The sequence below is a fragment of the Dendrobates tinctorius genome, unplaced genomic scaffold, assembly GCF_039654945.1.
Source record: "Dendrobates tinctorius isolate UK_male_01 unplaced genomic scaffold, ASM3965494v1 ptg000095l, whole genome shotgun sequence".
NCBI lineage: Eukaryota > Metazoa > Chordata > Amphibia > Anura > Dendrobatidae > Dendrobates > Dendrobates tinctorius.
Window position 1 is genome coordinate 17,224,301 of NW_027361763.1, and position 24,919 is coordinate 17,249,219.

Genomic DNA, 24,919 nt, shown 5'->3' on the forward strand with positions numbered 1-24,919 from the left:
GGACCTGGTCAATGACCTGAAAAGAGCTGGGACCACAGTCTCAAACATCACCGTTGGTAACACACTGCGCCATCATGGATTAAAATCCTGCAGGGCACGCAAGGTCCCCCTGCTCACCCCAGAACATGTCCAGGCCCATTTGAAGTTCAGCAGTGACCATCTGGATGATCTAGGGGAGGCATGGGAGAAGGTCATGTGGTCAGATGACACCAAAACAGAACTTGGTATGAACTCTACTCGCAGTGTTTGGAGGAAGATGGATGAGTACAACCCCAAGAACACTGTCCCAACCGTAAATCATGGTGGGGGAAACATCATACTTTGGGGAATCTTTTCTGCAAAAGGGGACAGGACGACTGCACCGTATTGAGGGGAGTATGGATGGGGTCAGGTATCATGCGATTTTCGCCAACAAACTCATTCCCTCAGTAAGAGCATTGAAGATGGGTCTTGGCTGGGTCTTCCAGCATGGCAATGTCCTGACACACAGCCAGGGCAACTAAGGAGTGGCTCTGTAAGAAGCATTTCTATGAAAATTTGATAATTTGAAATAAAAAAAATTTGTGTTTAAAGAAGCATTTCAAGGTTCTGGAGTGGCCTAGCTAGTCTCCAGACCTGAGCCCAACAGAAAAACTTTGTAAGGAACTGAAACTCAATGTTGCCCAGCGACAGCCCCGAAACCTGAAAGATCTGGAGAAGATCTGTATGGAGGAGGGGGCCAAAATCCCTGCTGCAATGTGTGCAAACTTGGTCAATATCTACACGGAACGTCTATCCTGTAACTGCAAACAAAGGTTTCTACACCAAATATTAAGTTCTGTTTTTCTATTGAATCAAATACTTCATGCAATAAAGTGCAAATTACATAAAACTCATACAATGTGATTTTCTGGTTTTTATTTTTAGATTCTGTCTCTCACAGGTAACGTGCACCGACGATAAAAATTACAGACCTCTCCATTCTATGTTGGTGGGAAATCTTGCAGTTTCTCAAATACTTATTTTCCGCACTGTATTAGCAGTCCATTGTGTTCGTAAAAAAAAATAAAATAAAAACGTGAAAAACCCACACATTTCCTTCCCATTATATAGCACAAAAAAGGAAGAAGGGCCTGTGACCACTAATCATTGCTTTTGACTGTCAACTTTTCAAGTAACCTGTATTTACCCTAAGCTCATGATGAAGCAAAAAGATGGCGAAACAAATTAAGGAAAAACACTAATACGATTAGTGTATAATTCCAATTCTATACGGGGTGATACAGCTATCTTTACAAGATGAGAATATATGCCACATTATCCTTATGGAATGGAGAGTGAGGCAACATAGTAATATGTGAGGGGTACGGAATGCAAAAAGATATATATGCACTTTATTCTATATCACACAAGTATTAGTGTTTTTGAATCCACATTGAATAAAAACTAGTTTAAGGGATTCTATATTCACGTCAAAAAAAAGGAAAATTTGAACATCCAAACGAGAATTTTTTTTAATTTTTAATTTTTTTTTTTTTTTTTAAAGTGCATGTGCAAAGAAAAAAAAAAAAAAGACTGGTAAAGTTGGGGGAAAAAATTATGAAATTTAGAAAATGAAATGAAACTGAAAAAAAAAATGACAGGAGTGGAACGTATAATAGTACCATGTCACCACTTCTGTATTTATCACCCACTCCATATACAGAGGTAACATACTGAGCAAATACTGAGCTTGTGAACGTGTCCTCAGGCTGCGTTTCCATTAACGATCTTGGATTCAGTCCTATGAGACCTCAGAGTGTTGCACACGTAATTTGAGGCTTTTCAGTATGAGATTTGCTGCAAATCACATATTTGGGAAAATTTGTTACAGCTGGCGACTTCGAATGTCCAAAGTATTGGCTCATCTCTAGTTGCTTGTAATATAAGATAAAGGTTTTTTCTTCCTAAGATACAATCTAAAATTACTTGAACTGATGAAAACTATGTGAAAAGCAATGTGACCAATCTCAATGTCAGGAGGGTGCAGCAAAAGCTGTGGCATTTATGTTATGTCTTTAACAGCACAACTCAAAGCACTGCCAGCGACCCGACCTGAGGGAGACCCATTGTTTATGTGGCATCTCTCAAGGAAATAAATGACAGAGCAGCTGTCACTCCCTATAATACCAGCTGACCCTTTGCTTCTCCTTGGGCGTGAATACTTCCTTATTCTTCTTTGAATAACAGCATGTAATGTATAAGTAATTGCTGCAGCTGACCAAAGTCCGAGCTTTGTGTTTTATACAACCAATTGTTATTGTCAATAAATGTAGAAATCTTACTGTCAGCACCAGTGCTGTACGTCACGGCTCGTCACGAGTGCACTGTCGGATATTTTACGCCTGCAGATGCAGAAGCAGTGCACAGTCGTGCTTCCTTTTCAGCCCGTATCGTATAACTTATTGCTGCGGCTGACCAAAGTCCGAGCTTTGTGTTTTATATTGATATTTTACGCCTGCAGATGCAGTTGAAAGTTAAATGAATCAAACTTTTAAAGAAGTTCAAAAACTTTTTTTTTCTTTTTTTTTTTTTGTTAAACTCGCCCAGTACAGTCATATGTTAAAATTTGGGCACCCCTATTAATGTTAACCTTTTTTCTTTATAACAATTTTGGTTTTTGCAACAGCTATTTCAGTTTCATATATCTAATAACTGATGGACTCAGTTATATTTCTGGATTCAAATGAGGTTTATTGTACTAACAGAAAATGTGCAATCTGCATTTTAACAAAATTTGACCGGTGCAAAAGTATGGGCACCTCAACATAAAAGTGACATTAATATTTCGTAGATCCTCCTTTTGCAAAAATAACAGCCTCTAGTCGCTTCCTGTAGCTATTAATGAGCTCCTGGATCCTGGATGAAGGTATTTGTGACCATTCCTGTTTACAAAACAATTCCAGTTCAGTTAAGTTTGATGGTCGCCGAGCATGGACAGCCCGCTTCAAATCATCCCACAGATGTTCAATGATATTCAGGTCTGGGGACTGGGATGGCCATTCCAGAACATTGTAATTATTCCTCTGCATGAATGCCTGAGTAGATTTGGAGCGGTGTTTTGGATCATTGTCTTGCTGAAATATCCATCCCCTGCGTAACTTCAACTTCGTCACTGATTCTTGCACATTATTGTCAGGAATCTGCTGATACTGAGTTGAATCCATGCGACCCTCAACTTTAACAAGATTCCCGGTGCCGGCATTGGCCACACAGCCCCAAAGCATGATGGAACTTCCACCAAATTTTACTGTGGGTAGCAAGTGTTTTTCTTGGAATGCTGTGTTTTTTAGCCTCCATGCATAACGCCTTTTTGTATGACCAAACAAGTCAATCTTTGTTTCAGCAGTCCACAGGACCTTCTTCCAAAATGTAACTGGCTTGTCCAAATGTGCTTTTGCATACCTCAGGCGACTCTGTTTGTGGCGTGCTTGCAGAAACGGCTTCTTTCGCATCACTCTCCCATACAGCTTCTCGTTGTGCAAAGTGCGCTGTATTGTTAACCGGTGCACAGTGACACCATCTGCAGCAAGATGATGCTGCTGCAGGTCTTTGGAGGTGGTCTGTGGATTGTCCTTGACTGTTCTCACCATTCTTCTTCTCTGCCTTTCTGATAATTTTCTTGGCCTGCCACTTCTGGGCTCAACAAGAACTGTACCTGTGTTCTTCCATTTCCTTACTATGTTCCTCACAGTGGAAACCGACAGGTTAAATCTCTGAGACAACTTTTTGTATCCTTCCCCTGAAAAGCTATGTTGAATAATCTTTGCTTTCAGATCATTTGAGAGTTGTTTTGAGGAGCCCATGATGCCACTCTTCATAGGAGAATCAAATAGGAGAACTACTTGCAAGTGGCCACCTTAAATACCTTTTCTCATGATTTGATACACCTGGCTATGAAGTTCAAAGCTCAATGAGGTTACAAAACCAATTTAGTGCTTCAGGAAGTCAGTAAAAAGTAGTTAGGAGTGTTCAAATCAAGAAAATAAGGGTGCCCATACTTTTGCACCGGTCACATTTTGTTTAAATGCAGATTGCATATTTTCTGTTAGTACAATAAACCTCATTTGAATCCAGAAATATAACTGAGTCCATCAGTTATTAGATATATGAAACTAAAATAGCTGTTGCAAAAACCAAAATTGTTATAAAGAAAAAAGGTTAACATTAATAGGGGTGCCCAAACTTTTACATATGACTGTACACCAAGGCTTTCCAGGGGGTTTAAGGTATTCATCTGCAGCTCGGCTTCTTCAGATTGGTTGCTGTATATAAGCACAGCCCCATCGCCACCAAGGGCCGAAAAAGGTACAACCTCGGACCTGACAAAAAGATTTACTCAATATATCTTGACCAATTGCCAGTGAAAAGAACTGGAAAAAAATGCTCTTAGGCCATGTTCACACAGCGTAAATGATGGGTTTTTTTCCTGTAGCTTTGTAGCAGCATTTTTCTACGACGCCTGTTCCAGCGGCTGGGCTAGACCCTGCTGTACTGAGGATGTGCGGGTTGTCAATTCCAGTGTTTGCTCAGTAGATTCTGTCACCTCAACTGTCTTCAATTAATTTTTAATTGTAAGCTTTCTCCTTTGTTTCAGATTCTCAGTAGATTTTCTAACTGTGCAATATGTATAGTGACAGTGCGCTCCCTCGTCGTCGGCTCTGAGCAGTAATGAAGCGCCTAGAGAACACACACTGTGCACGTTGTAAAAAAAACAAGCATTGTGCAGGAAAAGCAGAGACCAGCGCCGCCTCCGTAAGTGACATCACCTACAGGGGTGGCGCCACGCTGGTCTCTGCTCTGCCCACGTAACCTTACTTCTGCTAACGGAGCGCACTGTCACTGTGCATATTGCATCGTCGCAGAATCTTCTGAGAATCTAAAATCGATTCCTCTGGTGAAATGATTGCTGGTCTATAGGGAGGCTATCGTGGGATCCACTGCTGTGACCTAGGCTACCACATAACCATCCATGCAATACTGCACAAGGTCTGACTACTTTTTTGTTATTACCATTAACTACCGGTTGCACATTTTTGCACAGTGTGATGTTTCACGTCTCATTAATCACCTTGTGGCGATACTTTGTATAAAGAGCCTCGAGTCTTTCCAGGTGACAGAGGAGCCTTCCTGTACTTAGAAAACGTTTTATTTTACCTCTCACATTTTGCTATTATTAAAACGACAATATGCTAATAATAAGCAACGAAGCCCCAACAAGGCCGCCCTACCTGTGTCAGTAGCTTATAATAACACTGTGAAATGTCTCGCTTCCTGCCTCAATTCCATAATTAAACCACATGACACAACAAAGTCATACAAGCCCGACAAGTAAGCCGCCAGGGACGGCCATAAAGGACTTAAGTATGTGATAAAACGATCACCGTCTGCGTCATATCAAATCATTCCCACAATGGTAGAGCCGGCGCCACAGCAAAAGAGCCAGAATAACGCACAGCACGCACCGTAACCTGAAACAGCACTGTGCGTCACAGAGAGACCCCCCCCCCGTACAAGCGTCACGGAAAGCCTCCCTCACAGACAGCTGCCTCCATCTCCAGGGAAAAGACCCATCCTGAGAACGGCGCAGACTCCGGAGCCCACCAGAGACCCCGACAGCATAAAAATACCCGATTTACACCCATTAGGAGAAAGCCTGCACGGTGCCAGCGAGCGCTCCACCGGCAGAGCCGGACGCACTGTGCGTGTAACAGGAGCATGTCCACATCTGAAGCATGCTGTGAGGTTCTGCAGCAGCTGCAGCTCGGATTAGTCAGTGACGGACCAACAGCGCGAGACTAGGCAGAGACATTGGACTGGTTCTGGTTGGCACATTTTGGAGCAGTGCTGTTTCATCTGTTAGGGGAAGTGAGGATAACCGCATAGCTTAGTGCCACCCCCTTTATCAGAGCCGCGTTTTTGGTTTATCCTCAGCACATTCGCTCAGGAAGCCCAAACCCCACCCCAGCACCGCAAGCCCACACCCCAGCGTCGCGAGCCCGCACCCCAGCCCAGCACAGTAAGCCCACACCCCAGCGTCGAGAGCCCGGACTCCACCCCAGTGTGGCAAGCCCGGACTCCACCCCAGTGTGGCAAGCCCACACCCCAGCACCACAAGCCCACACCCCAGCCCAGCGTCGCAAGCCCAAACCCCAGCTCCACGAGCCCGCACCCCAACCCAGCGTCACAAGCCCAAACCCCAGCGCCACAAGCCTGGACCCCGCCCCAGCATCGCGAGCCAGGACCCCAGCCCAGTGCAGCGAGCCCGCACCTCAGGCCAGCCCAGCCCAGCGAACCCGCACCCCAAGCCCAGCCCAGCGAGCCCACACCCCAAGCCCAGCACCGCGAGCCCGCACCCCAGCCCAGCCCCACGAGCCTACACCCCAGCCCCGCGAGCCCACATACCAGCCCAGCGTCGCATGCCCAAACCCCAGCGCCACGAGCCCACACCCCAGCGCCACGAGCCCGCACCCCAGCGCCACGAGCCCGCACCCCAGCGCCACGAGCCCGCACCCCAGCCCAGCGTCACAAGCCCACAACCCAGCCCGGCGAGCCCCCACCCCAGCCCAGCGTCACAAGCCCAAACCCCAGCACCGCAAGCCTGGACCCCGCCCCAGCGTCGCGAGCCAGGACCCCAGCCCAGTGCCGCGAGCCCGCATCTCAGCCCAACGCAGCGAGCCCGCACCTCAGCCCAGTGAGCCCGCACGCCAAGCCCAGCCCCGGCGAGCCCGCACCCCAAGCCCAGCACCGCGAGCCCGCACCCCAAGCCCAGCACCGCGAGCCCGCACCCCAAGCCCAGCACCGCGAGCCCGCACCCCAAGCCCAGCACCGCGAGCCCGCACCGCGAGCCCGCACCCCAAGCCCAGCACCGCGAGCCCGCACCCCAAGCCCAGCACCGCGAGCCCGCACCCCAAGCCCAGCACCGCGAGCCCGCACCCCAAGCCCAGCACCGCGAGCCCGCACCCCAAGCCCAGCACCGCGAGCCCGCACCCCAAGCCCAGCACCGCGAGCCCGCACCCCAAGCCCAGCACCGCGAGCCCGCACCCCAAGCCCAGCACCGCGAGCCCGCACCCCAAGCCCAGCACCGCGAGCCCGCACCACAGGCCCAGCACGAGCCCGCACCACAGGCCCAGCACGAGCCCGCACCACAGGCCCAGCACGAGCCCGCACCACAGGCCCAGCACGAGCCCGCACCACAGGCCCAGCACGAGCCCGCACCACAGGCCCAGCACGAGCCCGCACCACAGGCCCAGCACGAGCCCGCACCACAGGCCCAGCACGAGCCCACACCACAGGCCCAGCACGAGCCCACACCACAGGCCCACACCACAGGCCCAGCACGAGCCCACACCACAGGCCCAGCACGAGCCCACACCACAGGCCCAGCACGAGCCCACACCACAGGCCCAGCACGAGCCCACACCACAGGCCCAGCACGAGCCCACACCACAGGCCCAGCACGAGCCCACACCACAGGCCCAGCACGAGCCCGCACCACAGGCCCAGCACGAGCCCGCACCACAGGCCCAGCACGAGCCCGCACCACAGGCCAAGCACGAGCCCGCACCACAGGCCAAGCACGAGCCCACACCACAGGCCAAGCACGAGCCCACACCACAAGCCCAGCACGAGCCCACACCACAGGCCCAGCACGAGCCCCCAGCACGAGCCCACACCCCAGCGAGCCCGCACCCCAAGCCCAGCGAGCCCGCACCCCAAGCCCAGCGAGCCCGCAAGCCCACACCCCAGCCCAGCGCCGCAAGCCCACACCCCAGCCCAGCGAGCCCACACAGTGGCGGGGAAAACCGAAATATTCACACAAAAAATAAACTTCAGTAGAAGAGCAGCCACGGAGAACACAGGACAGCCACCTATAACAGACGAGAGCCATGTCAGCAATTTTGTTCTTTTAAATTGGTGTATTTGGCCGTAAAATCATTTTTTTGCTAAGTAAGTTCAAAGAAACTTTCATGAAACACCTGATTGTTCTGCAGCACAAGACTCCATCGCTGCACACACGTCTCCACTGCTCAGGGCCAGGAAAGGCCGGAAGGATGGAAGAATCGTGGCCCGGCCATGTCCTCACCCAACCTAAACCCTACTGACAACTTGTGGGTCCTTCTTGTGTAATGAAAAATAATTTTTAAAAATTAAAAATGTTAATGTTTTAATATTTTTTAAAATGTAAATTTTCTCCTTCACGGTATAAAATATGAGGTTTGATATTTTCCACTTTTAAACACTAGGGGGAGCCACTGCCACCATGTAAACATGCAGTAGTGCTCGCTCTCATTACGACTGTAGTAAAAGTGGGCGGAGTCTGCTCCATGTGACTGAAATCCCCTCCCCATCTGGGCGTCTGCACCAGGAGAAGAAAGGGGAGCGCTCAGGACATGAAGGTGGTGACTACAGTGTGGGCGGCTGGCAGCACAGAATCTGTCAGCTGAAACTGAGCTGCACTATGTATCACACAGGCTTAGATACACATAACAGGATACACATCACATCTGCATCCAACATGATGGGCTTAGATGCACGGCTGCACCCCACATGATGGGCTTAGATGAACGGCTGCACCCCACATGATGGGCTTAGATGCACTGCTGCAGACGACATGGTGGGCTTAGATGCACGGCTGCACCCCACATGATGGGCTTAGATGCACTGCTGCATCCCACATGATGGGCTTAGATGCATGGTTGCATCCCACATGATGGGCTTAAATGCGTGGTTGCATCCCACATGATGGGCTTAAATGCACGGCTGCACCCCACATGGTGGGCTTAGATGCACGGCTGCACCCCACATGGTGGGCTTAGATGCACTGCTGCATCCGACATAATGGGCTTAGATGTATGGCTGCATCCCACATGATGGGCTTAGATGAATGGTTGCATCCCACATGATGGGCTTAAATGCGTGGTTGCACCCCACATGGTGGGCTTAGATGAATGGTTGCATCCCACATGATGGGCTTAAATGCGTGGTTGCACCCCACATGGTGGGCTTAGATGCACTGCTGCAGACGACATGATGGGCTTAGATGCACTGCTGCATCCGACATGATGGGCTTAGATGCACGGCTGCATCCCACATGATGGGCTTAGATGCACGGCTGCATCCCACATGATGGGCTTAGATGCACGGCTGCATCCCACATGATGGGCTTAGATGCACGGCTGCATCCCACATGATGGGCTTAGATGCACGGCTGCATCCCACATGATGGGCTTAGATGCACGGCTGCATCCCACATGATGGGCTTAGATGCACGGCTGCATCCCACATGATGGGCTTAGATGCACGGCTGCATCCCACATGATGGGCTTAGATGCACGGCTGCATCCCACATGATGGGCTTAGATGCACGGCTGCATCCCACATGATGGGCTTAGATGCACGGCTGCATCCCACATGATGGGCTTAGATGCACGGCTGCATCCCACATGATGGGCTTAGATGCACGGCTGCATCCCACATGATGGGCTTAGATGCACGGCTGCATCCCACATGATGGGCTTAGATGCACGGCTGCATCCCACATGATGGGCTTAGATGCACGGCTGCATCCCACATGATGGGCTTAGATGCACGGCTGCATCCCACATGATGGGCTTAGATGCACGGCTGCATCCCACATGATGGGCTTAGATGCACGGCTGCATCCCACATGATGGGCTTAGATGCACGGCTGCATCCCACATGATGGGCTTAGATGCACGGCTGCATCCCACATGATGGGCTTAGATGCACGGCTGCATCCCACATGATGGGCTTAGATGCACGGCTGCATCCCACATGATGGGCTTAGATGCACGGCTGCATCCCACATGATGGGCTTAGATGCACGGCTGCATCCCACATGATGGGCTTAGATGCACGGCTGCATCCCACATGATGGGCTTAGATGCGTGCTCAGTGTAAAGCCTCATGAGTGGTGTGTGGGACGTGTGAATGAGTCTTTGCACTGAGCAGAGCTGATCACAGCACTGGATGATTACAGCCGGGGATTGTACTACTAGTCTCAGGGCAGCCTGCAGCAGTGAGAACAGCTCAGTAGCCTGGGATTAGTAGTACAATGTCAGGCTGCCGACCTGCACTCACCGCTCGTCGCCCTGATGCTTTGCTGACAACCGCTGCCCAGCCCTCCTGCCACCACTCGCCGCTGAATACTGAGCGGTGACACGGGGACGTTGTAGCTCAGAGCAGCGCTCTAGACTTCACCAATATGGCGCCTGGCTTCCCCCCACAGCTGTGGAGTGGACGGGGGGCACGCACAGTACAGGAGGGCAATCACTGACCACAGGCTCCTATGTATGGGGCTGCCGTACTCTGACACCTATACCCCAGCATCTAAACATGGCCGCTCCCAGTGACAGCAGAGAAAATACAGGTTATATTGCTTGTAAAATAACTGATTATACAATAAAAATCACAAAAGGGAGAGGTCCGGGCAGAACAGTCTCCCGCCAGCGTCCGGGCAGAACAGTCTCCCGCCAGCGTCCGGGCAGAACAGTCTCCCGCCAGCGTCCGGGCAGAACAGTCTCCCGCCAGCGTCCGGGCAGAACAGTCTCCCGCCAGCGTCCGGGCAGAACAGTCTCCCGCCAGCGTCCGGGCAGAACAGTCTCCCGCCAGCGTCCGGGCAGAACAGTCTCCCGCCAGCGTCCGGGCAGAACAGTCTCCCGCCAGCGTCCGGGCAGAACAGTCTCCCGCCAGCGTCCGGGCAGAACAGTCTCCCGCCAGCGTCCGGGCAGAACAGTCTCCCGCCAGCGTCCGGGCAGAACAGTCTCCCGCCAGCGTCCGGGCAGAACAGTCTCCCGCCAGCGTCCGGGCAGAACAGTCTCCCGCCAGCGTCCGGGCAGAACAGTCTCCCGCCAGCGTCCGGGCAGAACAGTCTCCCGCCAGCGTCCGGGCAGAACAGTCTCCCGCCAGCGTCCGGGCAGAACAGTCTCCCGCCAGCGTCCGGGCAGAACAGTCTCCCGCCAGCGTCCGGGCAGAACAGTCTCCCGCCAGCGTCCGGGCAGAACAGTCTCCCGCCAGCGTCCGGGCAGAACAGTCTCCCGCCAGCGTCCGGGCAGAACAGTCTCCCGCCAGCGTCCGGGCAGAACAGTCTCCCGCCAGCGTCCGGGCAGAACAGTCTCCCGCCAGCGTCCGGGCAGAACAGTCTCCCGCCAGCGTCCGGGCAGAACAGTCTCCCGCCAGCGTCCGGGCAGAACAGTCTCCCGCCAGCGTCCGGGCAGAACAGTCTCCCGCCAGCGTCCGGGCAGAACAGTCTCCCGCCAGCGTCCGGGCAGAACAGTCTCCCGCCAGCGTCCGGGCAGAACAGTCTCCCGCCAGCGTCCGGGCAGAACAGTCTCCCGCCAGCGTCCGGGCAGAACAGTCTCCCGCCAGCGTCCGGGCAGAACAGTCTCCCGCCAGCGTCCGGGCAGAACAGTCTCCCGTCAGCGTCCGGGCAGAACAGTCTCCCGTCAGCGTCCGGGCAGAACAGTCTCCCGTCAGCGTCCGGGCAGAACAGTCTCCCGTCAGCGTCCGGGCAGAACAGTCTACCGTCAGCGTCCGGGCAGAACAGTCTACCGTCAGCGTCCGGGCAGAACAGTCTACCGTCAGCGTTCGGGCAGAACAGTCTCCCGTCAGAACAGTCTCTGCTCAGGGTCCGGGCAGAACAGTCTCTGCTCAGCGTCCTGGCAGAAGAGTCTCGGGTCAGGGTCCGGGCAGAACAGTCTCTGCTCAGGGTCCGGGCAGAACAGTCTCGTGTCAGTGTCGGGCAGAACAGTCTCCGGACAGCGTCTGGGCAGGACAGTCTCCGGTCAGAACAGTCTCGGGTCAGGGTCCGGGCAGCCCATTCAGGGGGAAATGTTAGAAATGTGTTTTGTACATTGAGCGGTTAGTTCTTATTCTCATGTAACAGAAGGAAAGAAACAACCGAGAGGAGAAGCTTACACTTCTCATTAAGTCACAGAAACGCTAAAAAAGAGAAAAAATGAGACTCCGACATATCCAGGTCTCAATTATTAACCCTTTCAACTGATGACAGCCCTGTAGATGCCTAACAATTCTGTACACAGTGTATACAGCACACACTATATACTCAATATGACACACACTATATATACTACATAGAATCATAGAATGGTAGAGTTGGAAGGGACCTCCTGGGCCATCTGCTCCAACCCCCTGCAGGATTCACTAAACCATCTCAGACAGATGTCTGTCCAGCCTCTGTCTGAAGACTTCCATTGATGAGAACTCACCACCTCTCGTGGCAGCTTGTTCCCTCACTGTCAAAAAGTATTTTCTAATATCTAACCTGTATCGTCTCCCTTTCGGTGTTATCCCATTGCTTCTCGTGTTTCCATGTGCAAATGAAAATAAAGATGATCCTTCTACAATGTGACAGCCCTTGAGATATTTGTAGACAGCAATTAAGTCTCCTCTAAGGGTATGTTCCCACGGTCAGTAAGCGCTGCGGGTTGGACGCTGTGTACATCCACTGCGTCCAGATGTTACAGCATAGTGGATGGGATTTCAAGAAATCCCATGTCCACTATGCGTGCACCAACGCCCACGGCTCACCAGCCGAGACAGACATGCATCGCGTCTTTCCAGACCGCAGCAAGTCAATTTATCTTGCCAAGACTCGCGTCTCCACAAGATAAATTTCACCCATCCAATGTATTGAACGCAGTGATTCAGCACGGTTGAATGAACACATGCGGATTCACCTGCGTTCAAAAGCCGGAAGCACTATAGACGCAGTGGATATGTGCTGCGTTCAAAGCGCTGCTGATTACTGACCATGGGGACGCAGCCTTAGCCTTCTTTTTTGCCACCTAAACATTCCCAGATCCTTTAACCCCTTCATGACCAGGCCATTTTTTGCATTTCTGACCAGTGTCCCTTTATGAGGTAATAACTCTGGAACGCTTCAATGGATCCTAGCGATTCTGAGACGGTTTTTTCGTGACATATTGGGCTTCATGTTAGTGGTAAATTTAGGTCAATAATTTTTGCGTTTATTTGTGAAAAAAAATGGAAATCTGGCGAAAATTTTGAAAATTTCGCAATTTTCAAATTTTGAATTTTTATTCTGTTAAACCAGAGAGTTAGGTGACACAAAATAGTTAATAAATAACATTTTCCACATGTCTACTTTACATCAGCACAATTTTGGAAACAAATTTTTTTTTGTTAGGACGTTATAAGGGTTAAAAGTTGACCAGCGATTTCTCATTTTTACAACAAAATTTACAAAACCATTTTTTTTTGGGACCACCTCACATTTGAAGTCACTTTGAGGGGTCTATATGGCAGAAAATACCCAAAAGTGACACCATTATAAAAACTGCACCCCTCAAGCTACTCAAAACTACATTCAAGAAGATTATTAACCCTTCACGTGCTTCACAGGGACTAAACCAACATGGAAGGAAAAAATGGACATTTTAACTTTTCCAACAAAAATTTTCCTTTAGCATCAATTTTTGTCATTTTCACCTGGGCAACAGAATAAAATGGATCCTAAAATTTGTTGGGCAATTTCTCCTGAGTACACCGATACCTCTCATATGTGGTCATAAACCACTGTTTGGGCGCACGGCAGGGCCCGTAAGGGAAGGACCGCCATTTGACTTTTTGAATGGAAAATATGCTGGAATATTTAGCGGTTGCCATGTCGTGTTTGGAGAGTCCCTGATGTACCTAAACATTGGAGCTCCTACACAAGTGACCTCATTTTGGAAACTAGACCCCCGAAGGAACTTATCTAGATGTGTAGTGAGCACTTTGAACCCCCAAGTGCTTCACAGAAGATTATAACGCAAAGCAGAGACAATAAAAAATCATTTTTTTCCCTCAAAAATTGTATTTTAGCTAGCTAATTTTTATTTTCCCAAGGGAACCAAGATAAGTTGGACCACAAAAGTTGTTGTCCAGTTTGTCCTGAGTACGCTGGTACCCCATATGTGGGGGGATGACCACTGTATGAGCACACGTGAGGGCTCGGAAGGGAAGTAGTGACGTTTTGAAATGCAGACTTTGATGGAAAGGTCTGCGGGCGTCATGTCACGTTTGCAGAGCCCCTGATGTGCCTAAACAGTGGAAACACCCCACAATTGACCCCATTTTGTAAACTAGACCGCCCAAGGAACTTATCTAGATGTGTGGTGAGCACTTTGAACCCCCAAGTGCTTCACAGAATTTTATAATGCCCGGGCGTGAAAATAAAAAAATCATTTTTTTTTTCCACAAAAATAATTTTTTTAGCCCCCTATTTTTTATTTTTCCAAGGGTAACAGGAGAAATTAGACCCCCTGTTAAACCACTGTTTGGGCACACGTCGGGGCTCGGAATGGAGGGAGCACTGACTGTGTGAACGCAAAATTGGCTGGATTAAATGGTGGCGCAATGTCACGTTTGGAAACCACCCGATGTGCCTAAACAGTGGAAGCCACTCAATTCTATCTCCAATCATAACCCCAACACACCCCTAACCCTAATCCCAACCCTAATCATAACCCTAACCACAACCCTAACCCCAATACACCCCTAACCCTAACCACAAGCCTTTCCCTAATCCCAACCCACTCCTAAACCTATTCCTAACCCTAATTCCAACCCTTACCCTAATCCCAAACCTAATTCCACCCTAACCTTAATTCCAACCCTAATTCAAACCCTAACCCTAATACCAACCCTAACCCTATTGTTAACCCTAATTCCAACCCTAACCCTAATTCCAACCCTAGCCTTAATTGAAAAATAAAAATATTTTCTTTATTTTATTACATGTGCCTGCCTATGGGGGTGATAAGGAGGGTGATTTACTTTTTTTTATTCTGATCACTGTGAGAGTTTATCACAGTGATCAAAATAAAAAAAAAATGAATCTCCAGCCGGGAAATGCCAGCGGGCGCACTGTGCATGCGCCCGCCATTTTCCAAGATGGTGGCGCCCATGCAGGAGGGACGGTGGGACACCGGGAGGCAAAGCAGGACATAGAATGTACCGCGAAGGGTGAGGGGGGGAATCGGACAGCGGGGGGGACAGGAGGGAAGGGGAGGGGGAGTAGATCGTGACTGCAGCGGCCCATTGCTGCCGTCAGTCCGTGGTGGGGGCCGATCGCCACCGCCCGCTGTGGGGGGGGGGGGGGTCATGTTAGTGTCTCCAGCCATGTCCGATGCTAGTGCAGCATCGGCCATGACTGGATTGTAATATTTCATCAGATTTCATTCATGAAATATTACTATCGCTCTGATTGGCTGTTTCACTTTTAACAGCCAACAGAGCGATCCTAACCACGTGGGTGCAAAGCCACCCCCCTGGGCTTAACTGCATGTTGTCCTGTATCTGCGGGTCGGGTGACATTTCAGTGACCCCGGTCACCCGACACGCAGGAACGCTATTTATAGCATGACGCCTACGGGGGCGTCATGGGCCGTTTGGGCACGACTTTTCATGACGCCTACGTAGGCGTCCTGGGTCGTGAAGGGGTTAACTGTTCCTCGTAGGCCATAGTTTGCAGCCGGCTCACCATCCCGTCAGCTCTTCTCTGAACTTGCTCCAGGTTTTTGATGTCTTTTTTTACAATGTGGTGCCCAGAACTGGACACAGTATTCCAGATGAGGTCTGACCAAAGAGGAGTAGAGGGGGATAATGACTTCATGTGATCTAGGCTCTATGCTTCTCTTAATACATCCTAGAATTGTGTTTGCATTTTTTGCTGCTGCATCACACTGTTGACTCATTCAGTCTGTGATCTATTAGCATATCCAAGTCTTTTTCACACGTGCTGTTGCTTAGTTCTATTCCTCCCATTCTGTAGATGTAATTTTTGGTCTTCTTGCCCAGGTGTAGAATCTTGCTTATCTCCCTGTTAAACACCATTCTATCACTGCCCAATGTTCAAGCTTATCTAGATCCTTATGAAACCTGTCTTCTCTAGTGTTGCCTATCACTCCTAGCTTTGTGTTGTCATCTGCAAATTTGGTTGGTTTACCTTCAGTTCCCTTATCTAGATAATAAATGGTTTATTACGATTGTTTGTTTGTTTTAATCTCATTCTTTCTTTTACTATTTCTGGAAAATGGAATTTTCCTTTCCTGTTATATTATTGAAATTTTCTAAATAATGTATAAAAAAAGAAAAAAAAAAAAAGTTGAACAACACTGGGGCCTGGACAGAGCCTTGTGGTACCCCACTTGAAACACTATTCCAATTGATATGCAACCATTAATTACCACTCTTTGCGTACAATCACTGAGCCAGTTATGAATCCACCTAACCGTAGCCTTGTCCATTCCATACTTAGTCCTTTTTTCAATAAGGATTGTGTGAGATACTTTATCAAATGCTTTGCTGAAGTTGAGATATACTGCATTTCCCTGATCCACCCAGTCATTGATTCCATCATAGAAGGAAATTAGATTAGTCTGGCATGACTTGCTTGCTACAAACCCATGTTCAGTATATCACACACTACATACAGTCCACAGTCAGTACACTATACAGTATGTGATTATTTACACACTATATGCAGTATAACACGCTGCCAAGTAAACACTATAAATGTAGGATATGCACAATATATACGCTCAGTATCATTCACAATAAACAGCTCACACACTATACAGAGTATCACTCACACTATACACATTACAGGGTAAATATACAGCATGCACGCTGTATACACAGTATATCACTACACATATACACTAGTATACAGTATATGAACAGCACACACAATATGCACAGTATGTAAATATACATACACACGATAAATACAGTATAATACAGTATATCACGCACTATACATTATAAATACACTATACCACGCATACACAGTATACACTAATATTATATATATATATATACACAATATATATATATATATATATATATATATATATATCACAGAATATACATAGCACACATAAGCACTATATATCACATGGTATGATACTTTGACACACACACTGTACTCCTATACTATAGACGCAGTATGTAAATACAGCATATACATACACACCGTATATCACACACTATACACAGCATACAGTATATATCATACCCAGTGCGACACGTAGAATATACTCAGTACACACTGAATATCACACAGCATACAGTATATATCATACCCAGTGTGACACGTAGAATATACTCAGTACACACTGAATATCACACACAATATATCACACCCAGTATGATGGCAGTATATTCACAGTACACACACTGTATATATCACACACGGTATATACTCAGTACACACTGTATCACACACAGTATGACACACTGTATATATACAGTACACTAAATATCACACACTGTATATTTTGCACACAGTAAATACACAGTACACACTATATGTCACACACTATGAGTATAAAAACAATACATGCACTGTATATATAACACACTATATCACAGCGAGTATGACATGCAGTATATACACAGCACGCACACACTGTATATACAAAGCAGACATTATATCAGACAAACACACACTGTATATCACACACTGCATATGACACCCAGTATATACACAGTACACACACTGTAAATATAACACCCAGTATATACACAGTATACACACTGTATATCACACACATATATCACATTGTATATACACAGTACACACACTGTATATCACACACACTATATATCACATTGTATATTCACAGTACACGCACTGTATACACACACGCACTGTATACACACACGCACTGTATACACAGTACACACACGCACTGTATACACACACGCACTGTATACACAGTACACACACTATACACACTGTATACACACAGTACACTGTATAAACAGTACAGACACATTATATACACAGTACACACACTGTATACACACTGCATATACACAGTACACACACTGTATACACACACTGTATATACACAGTACACAGTACACACTGTATATACACAGTACACACACTGTATATACACAGTACACACTGTATACACACAGTACACACTGTATACACACAGTACACACTGTATACACACAGTACACACACAGCACACACACTGCAGTGCATATACACACAGTACACACACAATGTATATACACACAGTACACACACAATGTATATACGCACAGTACACACACAATGTATATACACACAACACACACACAGTACACACACACACTGTATACACACAGTACACACACACACTGTATACACACAGTACACACACACACATTGTATACACACAGTACACACACACACTGTATACACACACACTGTATACACACACACACTGTATACACAGTACACACACACACACACTGTATACACAGTACACACACACACACTGTATACACAGTACACACACACACTGTATACACAGTACACACACACACTGTATACACAGTACACACACACACTGTATACACAGTACACACACACACACACTGTACACACACACACTGTATACACACAGTACACACACACACTGTATACACACAGTACACACACTGTATACACACAGTACACACACACACTGTATACACAGTACACACACACACACTGTATACACAGTACACACACACACACTGTATACACACAGTACACACACACTGTATACACACAGTACACACACACACTGTATACACACAGTACACACACACACTGTATACACACAGTACACAAACAGTACACACACACTGTACACACACACACAGTACACACACACACTGTACACACACACACTGTACACACACACACTGTACACACACACACTGTACACACACACACTGTACACACACACACTGTACACACACACACTGTACACACACACACTGTACACACACACACTGTACACACACACACTGTATACACACAGTACACACACTGTATACACACAGTACACACACTATACACACACTATACACACAGTACACACACACACACTGTATACACACAGTACACACACACTGTATACACACTGTATATACACACTGTAAATACACAGTACACACACTGTATATACACAGTATATACATACAATGTATATACACACAGTACACACTGCATATACACAGTACACACCGTATAAACAGTACACATACACACTGTATATACACACAATGTATATACACAGTGCACACACTGTATATACACACAATGTATATACACAGTGCACACACTGTATATACACACAATGTATATACACAGTGCACACACTGTATATACACACAATGTATATACACAGTGCACACACTGTATATACACACAATGTATATACACAGTGCACACACTGTATATACACACAATGTATATACACAGTGCACACACTGTATATACACACAATGTATATACACAGTGCACACACTGTATATACACACAATGTATATACACAGTGCACACACTGTATATACACACAATGTATATACACAGTGCACACACTGTATATACACACAATGTATATACACAGTGCACACACTGTATATACACACAATGTATATACACAGTGCACACACTGTATATACACACAATGTATATACACAGTGCACACACTGTATATACACACAATGTATATACACAGTGCACACACTGTACACACAGTACATACACACAATGTATATAGACACAGTACACACACATTGTATATACACACAGTACACACACTGTATATAGACAGTACACACACATTGTATATACACACAGTACACACACTGTATATAGACAGTACACACACTGTATATAGACAGTACACACACATTGTATATATACACACAGTACACACACTGTATACACACACACTGTATATACACAGTACACACACTATACACAGTACACACTGTACACACAGTGCACACACACACTGTATATACACAGTACACACACACTGTATATACACAGTACACACACACTGTATATACACAGTACACACACACACTGTATACACACAGTACACACACACACTGTATATACACACACTGTATATACACAATACACACTGTATACACACAGTACACACACACTGTATACACACAGTACACACACACTGTATACACACACACTGTATACACACAGTACACACACACTGTATATACACAATACACACACTGTATACACACACACACACTGTATATACACAGTACACACACGCTGTATATACACAGTACACACACACAGTACACACACACAGTACACACTGTATACACAGTACACACACACTGTATACACAGTACACACACACTGTATATACACACAGTACACACACTGTATATACACACAGTACACACACTGTATATACACACAGTACACACACTGTATATACACACAGTACACACACTGTATACACACACAGTACACACACACTGTATACACAGTACACACACTGTATATACACACAGTACACACACTGTATACACACACACAGTACACACTCACTGTATACACAGTACACACACACACTGTATACACACAGTACACACACACTGTATACACACAGTACACACACACTGTATACACACAGTACACACACACTGTATACACACAGTACACACACACTGTATACACAGTACACACTCACTGTATACACACACAGTACACACACACTGTATACACACAGTACACACACAATGTATACACACACAGTACACACACAATGTATACACACACAGTACACACACTGTATACACAGTACACACACTGTATACACAGTACACACAATGTATACACACACAGTACACACACACTGTATACACAGTACACACACACTGTATACACAGTACACACTGTATACACAGTACACACTGTATACACAGTACACACACACTGTATACACAGTACACACTGTATACACAGTACACACACACTGTATACACAGTACACACACACTGTATACACAGTACACACACACTGTATACACACACACTGTATACACACTCACTGTATACACACACAGTACACACACACTATATACACACAGTACACACACACTGTATACACAGTACACACACACTGTATACACAGTACACACTCACTGTATACACACACAGTACACACACACTGTATATACACATAGTACACACACACTGTATATACACATAGTACACACACAGTACACACACTGTACACACACACTGTATACACAGTACACACACACTGTATACACAGTACACACACTGTATACACACAGTACACACACACTGTATACACAGTACACACTCACTGTATACACACATAGTACACACACAGTACACACACACACTGTACACACAGTACACACACACTGTATACACACACTGTACACACACACTGTACACACACACTGTACACACAGTACACACACTGTATACACACAGTACACACACACTGTATACACAGTACACACTCACTGTATACACACATAGTACACACACACTGTATACACACAGTACACACTCACTGTATACACACATAGTACACACACACTGTATACACACAGTACACACTCACTGTATACACACAGTACACACACAGTACACACACACTGTATACACACAGTACACACACACTGTATACACAGTACACACTCACTGTATACACAGTACACACTCACTGTATACACACATAGTACACACACACTGTATACACACAGTACACACACAGTACACACACACTGTATACACAGTACACACTCACTGTATACACACATAGTACACACACACACTGTATACACACAGTACACACACATAGTACACACTCACTGTATACACACAGTACACACACATAGTACACACTCACTGTATACACACAGTACACACTCACTGTATACACACAGTACACACACAGTACACACACACTGTATACACAGTACACACACACTGTATACACAGTACACACACTGTATACACACAGTACACAAACACTGTATACACAGTACACACTCACTGTATACACACATAGTACACACACAGTACACACACACTGTACACACACACTGTACACACTGTACACACAGTACACACACTGTATACACACAGTACACACACACTGTATACACAGTACACACTCACTGTATACACACATAGTACACACACAGTACACACACACTGTATATACACATAGTACACACACACTGTATACACACAGTACACACTCACAGTATACACACAGTACACACACAGTACACACACACTGTATACACACAGTACACACTCACTGTATACACACATAGTACACACACTGTATACACACAGTACACACACAGTACACACACACTGTATACACAGTACACACTCACTGTATACACACATAGTACACACACACACTGTATACACACAGTACACACACATAGTACACACTCACTGTATACACACAGTACACACACATAGTACACACTCACTGTATACACTCACTGTATACACACAGTACACACACAGTACACACACACTGTATACACACAGTACACACACACTGTATACACACAGTACACACACACTGTATACACACTGTATACACACAGTACACACACATAGTACACACTCACTGTATACACACAGTACACACACACTACACACACACTGTATACACACAGTACACACACACTGTATACACACAGTACACACACACTGTATACACACAGTACACACACATAGTACACACTCACTGTATACACACATAGTACACACACACTGTATACACACAGTACACACTCACTGTATACACACACAGTACACACTCACTGTACACACTCACTGTATACACACAGTACACACTCACTGTATATACACAGTACACACTCACTGTATACACACAGTACACACACACTGTATATACACACAGTACACACTCACTGTATACACACAGTACACACACACTGTATATACACACAGTACACACACACTGTATACACACAGTACACACTCACTGTATACACACATACACACACACTGTATACACACAGTACACACTCACTGTATACACACACAGTACACACTCACTGTACACACACAGTACACACTCACTGTATACACACAGTACACACTCACTGTATACACACATACACACACACTGTATACACACAGTACACACTCACTGTATACACACACAGTACACACTCACTGTACACACACAGTACACACAGTACACACTCACTGTATACACACATACACACTCACTGTACACACACAGTACACACTCACTGTATACACACAGTACACACTCACTGTATACACACACACACTGTATACACACAGTACACACTCACTGTATACACACACAGTACACACTCACTGTACACACACAGTACACACTCACTGTATACACACAGTACACACTCACTGTATACACACAGTACACACTCACTGTATACACACAGTACACACTCACTGTATACACACACAGTACACACTCACTGTATACACACAGTACACACTCACTGTATACACACAGTACACACTCACTGTATACACACACAGTACACACTCACTGTATACACACAGTACACACTCACTGTATACACACATACACACACACTGTATACACACAGTACACACTCACTGTATACACACATACACACACACTGTATACACACAGTACACACTCACTGTATACACACACAGTACACACTCACTGTATACACACAGTACACACTCACTGTATACACACAGTACACACTCACTGTATACACACAGTACACACTCACTGTATACACACATACACACTGTATCTATGACACCCAGTGTGTCCGCAGCCAGTGTCCCGGCCGGGCTCCTCTCCGCTCTCACCTGAACCTCCCCCCGCAGTGCTGGCACTGCTCTCCGGTCCAGCCGGGCTCGCACTGGCACTGGCCGCTGCCGGGCTGGCACACGCCGTTCATACAGGGCTTGTCGCACTCCTTGGCCTCCAGCACCGGGCACACGGACAGCTGGAGCAGGACGAGCAGCAGCGCCGCAGTCCGCATGTCTCTCCCGGGGCCGGCGCGCTCACTCCGGGGCTTTCTCCTCCGCTCACTCCGATGTCGTCACCGGGCTGCCAGGCCTGACCCGGGGGCGGGGCTCGGCGCGGTCACGTGTGCCCTGAGCTCCATTCTAGAAGCAACCACTCAGACTACAGGACAGGGGAGCGTCAGCCGCGTCACCGCAGCGCTCCTCAGTGGTCTGCGCTGCGCCGTCTCCATGGAGACCCTGGGAGCTTCCTCCACTCTCAGGCCATACACATAGGACATGTGTACAGGACTAACACCACCCAGAGGTGGCGCCCTCCTCACAGGTGCTGCTGCACCAAGAGGAAGCTACAGGAGCAGAGAGCTCAGCTATAGGAGGACAGACTGTATAGTGATAATCTGTGGGAGGATACACTGTATAGTAATCATCTGTGGGAGGACAGACCGTATAGTAATCATCTGTGGGAGGATAGACTGTAAAGTAATCATCTGTGGGAGGATAAACTGTATAGTCATCATCTATAGGAGGACAGACTGTATAGTAATCATCTGTGTGAGGATAGACAGTATAGTAATCATCTATGGGAGGATAGACTGTAAAGTAATCATCTGTGGGAGGATAAACTGTATAGTCATCTATAGGAGGATAGACTGTATAATAATCATCTATGGGAGGATAGGCTGTATAGTAATCATCTATGGGAGGATAGGCTGTATAATAATCATCTGTGGACGGATAGGCTGTATAGTAATCATCTGTGGGAGGATAGACCGTATAGTAATCATCTGTGGGAGGATAGACCGTATAGTAATCATCTGTGGGAGGATAGACTGTATAGTAATCATCTGTGGGAGGATAGACTGTAAAGTAATCATCTGTGGGAGGATAAACTGTATAGTAATCATCTATGGGAGGACAGACTGTATAGTAATCATCTATGGGAAGACAGACTGTATAGTAATCATCTGTGAGGATAGACTGTATAGGAATCATCTGTGGGAGGATAGACAGT

At 46.8% G+C, this 24,919-nt stretch overlaps 1 protein-coding gene across 1 annotated transcript in view; it reads right to left on the minus strand.

Moving 5' to 3' along the window:
* The window catches only part of ATRN (attractin), a 145,936-nt gene extending 121,869 nt beyond the window's left edge, over window positions 1–24,067 (minus strand). The window contains exon 1 of the mRNA XM_073586755.1: window positions 23,749–24,067. Coding sequence (XP_073442856.1) covers window positions 23,749–23,924 — 176 coding nt within the window. The 5' untranslated portion in view covers window positions 23,925–24,067. The remainder of the gene's footprint in view (window positions 1–23,748) is intronic.
* Window positions 24,068–24,919: the final 852 nt, after the last annotated feature.